This window comes from Neopelma chrysocephalum, unplaced genomic scaffold (assembly GCF_003984885.1).
Source record: "Neopelma chrysocephalum unplaced genomic scaffold, ASM398488v2 Primary Assembly neopelma1_295, whole genome shotgun sequence".
Classification (NCBI taxonomy): domain Eukaryota; kingdom Metazoa; phylum Chordata; class Aves; order Passeriformes; family Pipridae; genus Neopelma; species Neopelma chrysocephalum.
In genome coordinates, this window is record NW_020897957.1 from 377,411 (window position 1) to 380,495 (window position 3,085).

The 3,085-nt window shown below is 57.3% G+C and overlaps 1 protein-coding gene across 2 annotated transcripts in view; it reads right to left on the minus strand.

Annotated features, from left to right (window-relative positions):
• Window positions 1-1,637: 1,637 nt before the first annotated feature.
• Window positions 1,638-3,085, minus strand: part of CCDC12 (coiled-coil domain containing 12) — a 16,694-nt gene continuing 15,246 nt past the window's right edge. The window contains exons 6-7 of one of the 2 annotated variants that reach the window (XM_027704880.1): window positions 2,537-2,613; window positions 1,638-2,302 (exon numbers count right to left, since the gene is read on the minus strand). In XM_027704880.1, coding sequence (XP_027560681.1) covers window positions 1,693-2,302; window positions 2,537-2,613 — 687 coding nt within the window. In that variant the 3' untranslated portion in view covers window positions 1,638-1,692. The remainder of the gene's footprint in view (window positions 2,303-2,536; window positions 2,614-3,085) is intronic. The other variant, XM_027704881.1, reaches the window with a different exon arrangement.

The following is a 3,085-nucleotide window of genomic DNA, read 5'->3' on the forward strand; positions in this document are numbered from 1 at the left end:
ACCAGGATCCCAGTCCCATACCAGGATCCCAGTCCCATACCAGGATCCCAGTCCCACACCAGGATCCCTGTCCCACACCGGGATCACTGCCCTTGTCCCATTCCAGGATCCCAGTCCCACATCAGGATCCCAGTCCCACACTGGGACCCCATTCCCATGCAGGGACCCCCTTCCCATGCCAGGATCCCTGTCCTATGCCAGGACTCCAGTCCTATACTGGGATCATTGTCCCATTCCAGGATCCCTGTCCCATGCTGGCACTTCAATCCCATTCCAGGATCCCTGTCTCATGCTGACACCCCAATCCTATTCCAGGATACCTATCCCGTGCTGGGATCTTCATCCCACGCCAGGACCCCTGTCCCACACCAGGATCCCACTCCCATGCCAGGATCCCTGTCCCACTCTGGGATCCCTGTCCCACTCTGGAATCCCTGTCCCACTGGAATCCCTGTCCCAGTCTGGAATCCCTGTCCCACTGGAATCCCTGTCCCACTCTGGGATCCCTGTCCCACTCTGGGATCCCTGTCCCACTCTGGAATCCCTGTCCCACTGGGATCAATGTCCCACTCTGGAATCCCTGTCCCACTGGGATCAATGTCCCAGTCTGGGATCTGTCCCATTCTAGGATCCCTGTCCCACACTGGGACTCCCATCCCATGACATGATCCCACTCCCATCCTGGGATCCCTATCCCACTACAGGATCCCATTCCCACGCCAGGACCCCAGTCCCACATCAGCATCAGTCCAGGGGCCTGGGGCTGATCCCGGATTAACTTGAGTCTGGAATAAAACCTGGAATCAAGTGGGAAAGGGCAAAGTCAGGACGTTTCATTTCACTTTGCCCTAAAAGAAAATACTTTGATTTTTCATTCCCAAACATTTCCAGGGAGAGCTGAAAGAGGGACAATTATCCTTCCAAGGACTGGGAAAAGCTGGGCCTGAATCCAGTTTAAAGGGAGTTTTTTCCCTTTAAAGTCAACAAGGGAAAACTCTTGTGGGTCAGACAGGGAGGGAAGGGCAGAGGGATGGATGGATGGAAGGATGGATGGATGGATGAAAAGCCTGGCTTTCCAAAGCCCAGCCTTTGGGAAGAGCTGGACACGGCCCGACTCTGTGCATGGAGTTCTGCTGACACCTACAGGGCATTCCAGGGATGAGGCCACGGCTCCAGGAGGGACCAAGTTCATGGAATTAGAGAATCCCAGAATGCTTTAGGCTGGAAAGGACCTCAAAGCCCACCCAGTGTCACCCCCTGCCATGGGCAGGGACACCTTCCACTATCCCAGGTTGCTCCAACCTGGCCTTGGACACTTCCAGGGATCCAGGGGCAGCCACAGCTTCTCTGGGAAACCCATTCCAGGCCCTCCCCACCCTCCCAGCCAAGAATTCCTTCCCAATATCCCATTTAAACCTACTCTGTGTCAGTCTGAAGGATCAGCCCATCCCAGGAACCTGGCACGGGAAACCTGGATCACCCCTGGATCATCTCATCCCTGACCTGCTGCAGCCACCTCAAACTTCCATGAACTGAATCCCACTGCTCTTTTTCCCAGGAAAGGGAGGGGACAAGGCCTGAGGTCTCCATGGACAGGAGAGGGATGAGGCGCCTCTTCTTCCAGAAGCGACAACTTCTTCCAGCACGGAATTTTTTATTAGGAAAAGATCCACTAACAACAAACTTCATCCACTAAAAAACACTCCGAGGAGGAGTGGAACACTCCGGAGGGTTGGGAAATTTTGGGAAGCAAGGCAAATCCCACGCTAAACTCAGCTGGATGCAGAGCAGCCAACGGGTCCTGAACCGACAGCCCCTTCCCACGGGAATTCTGGGTGAGCCCAGGGATGTTCCCAGCTCTGCAGGGAGACCTCGTGGTGTCTGCACAGGAACAGGAACCCCAATCCCTTGGGAAAAGGTCCTGCCTCTCCAAGGGCCACGTGGGCATCTCCTTCCTTTCCCAGCAGGAGGAGAGCGAGTCTGGATTGACCTTGACTGGAATTCTTCCCACTTTTCCCTGCTCCGAGTCCCGGCAGGTGGGTTCAAGCCCAGGTGGGCGTGTCCTGTGATCCCGGGAAGTTTGCCAGGAATGTCCCTCAGCGGCCAGCCGGGCTCCTGGGATCTGCCCCTCCCCTCCAGGCACGGCAGGATTTGGGAATTCCTGGGAAAGGGCCGAGTGTGTCCCGGGGGTGGGAGCTGGATCCGGGACGCCGACGGATCCCTCAGTCGGAGTCGCTTCCCTCCTGCTTCGCTGATCCCACGGCAGATGCCAACTCCTCCTCCTGCCCCTTCAGCCTCTCTCCTGCAGGGACAGACAGCCAGGGATCGGGATGCACTCCCTGGAATGGGAAGTGACCCCGGGGAGGGGCTGCCCTGCCACCCCCGAGCCACAAACCCTTCCCTGGGCACATCCAATTGCCCCTGGAGCTTTGGGAAGCTTCCCAGACCCTTCTGGGAAGGGGTGAAGCTCCCCCCATCCCTCCCTGGCCCAGAGGTCCCAGCAGGAATGAGGGGATCCCTGGGGAATGGCACGCACGGATCAGCTCCGCGATGGCTCTCTGGGTCCTCTTCTCCAGCTTCTCCAGCTTCTTGGACACATCCCGCTTCAAATCCCTGCGGGACAGAGAGGCCACGTCGGGACAATCCCCTGCCCAGGCAGGAGGGGACACCTTTCCCAGAGGGAGAGAAATCCCTCCTCTCTCCCTGGGGCAGCACGGAGCAGGATGTGAGTCCCACCAGCTCCCGGGAAAACCAAGCCCATCCCGTGGGGACAAACATCCCAGAGGGATCAGCGGGAAAAGGGAACGCTCGTGGCTTCCTTTAAGAGTTTTCGATTTCATAGAATTCCAGAATGGTTTGGGATGGAAGGGACCTTAGAGGTCATCTCATTCCAACACCCTTGGATCAGCCCTGGATCAGCCCATCCCAGGATCCTGGCACAGGGAACCTGGATCAGCCCATCCCAGGAACTTGGAACAGGGAACTTGGATCACCCCTGGATCACTTCATCCCAGGAACCTGGAACCTGGATCACCTCTGGATCACCCCATCCCATGATCCTGGCACAGGAAACCTGGATCAGCCC